The following is a 969-nucleotide window of genomic DNA, read 5'->3' as shown; positions in this document are numbered from 1 at the left end:
CTGCTGGCACCGCCTTGAATGCCCGTCGCGCGTGTGGTGCGGAGAGCCGCGGGCGCTCACCTCCCGGCCGGCCTCCCCGGCGCTCGCTGGCGCGCCTGCAGGGATGCGATGGCTGAGGCACAAGATGAGGACACTCCCCTGAAGCAGAAGTTGGATGAATTTGGGACCTTTCTGTCCAAGGTGCGATTTTGTTTTACATCTTTTTAGGGTCTGTTGCCACTCCAGTCCTCCCTAGCTTGTGTTTGGCTAAACAGGACTTTTCTAGGGCCCCGCCGGCCTTCCCTTTCCTTTCCAACCTGCTGCCTGCCGCCTTGCTTAGCTGTGCTTGCTGGCTGGCTGTGCGTCCAGCTGTGCGCCCGGCCAGCTCCGTCCAGCGCCCCGCAGCCTGGCCGGTTGCGTGCGACAGGGCGGCGTGGCCGCTCCCGCCCTGCTCCCACCAGCCGCCCCCTGCGTCCCTCCCTTTCCCATCGCCCATCCCGCTGGCGCCAGGTTATCGCCGTCATTTGCGTGCTGGTGTGGGTGGTCAACCTGCCGCACTTTAAGGACCCTATCCACGGCTCCTGGTTCTCTGGAGCCCTGTACTACTTCAAGATTGCGGTGGCGCTGGCCGTGGCCGCCATCCCTGGTGCGCCTCCGCCCGTGCCGCTGCTGTGGTGCCGCGCATCCGCCTGTACCGCTGCTGCGGTGCCGCGCATCCCCTGTACCGCTGCTGTGGTGCCGCACTTGCGTGGTGCGGCGGCTTGGCACGGCTGGGCGGGGCAGGGCAGCGCATGGGTAGTGTGTGTGTGGGGTGCTGCCGGTGCAGCTGCAGCCTATGCTGGCTGAGGGCAGGCAGCCATGCAGTCCAGCGCTGCGTGGACGGGGCGGGCACGCCCCACTGCCCCACCCCCCTGCCAGCGCATCGGTGCCGCCTGCGCTGCGCTGCCCGCCGCGCCCTGCTGCAGAGGGCCTGCCTGCGGTGGCGACTAC

The 969-nt window shown here is 68.1% G+C and overlaps 1 protein-coding gene across 1 annotated transcript; it reads left to right on the top strand.

Annotated features, from left to right (window-relative positions):
• Nucleotides 1–108: 108 nt before the first annotated feature.
• On the top strand, nt 109–825 carry CHLNCDRAFT_135455 (hypothetical protein; the record flags this gene model as incomplete). The annotated part of the gene is made up of 3 exons (XM_005842655.1): nt 109–180; nt 490–625; nt 812–825. 3 exons carry the CDS (start codon nt 109–111, stop codon nt 823–825), a joined length of 222 nt encoding a protein of 73 aa, XP_005842712.1.
• Nucleotides 826–969: the final 144 nt, after the last annotated feature.

The sequence above is a fragment of the Chlorella variabilis genome (assembly GCF_000147415.1).
Source record: "Chlorella variabilis unplaced genomic scaffold CHLNCscaffold_133, whole genome shotgun sequence".
Classification (NCBI taxonomy): Eukaryota; Viridiplantae; Chlorophyta; class Trebouxiophyceae; order Chlorellales; family Chlorellaceae; genus Chlorella; species Chlorella variabilis.
Note: the sequence above shows the minus strand (reverse complement) of the source record. Positions and strands in the feature narration are given on the sequence as shown.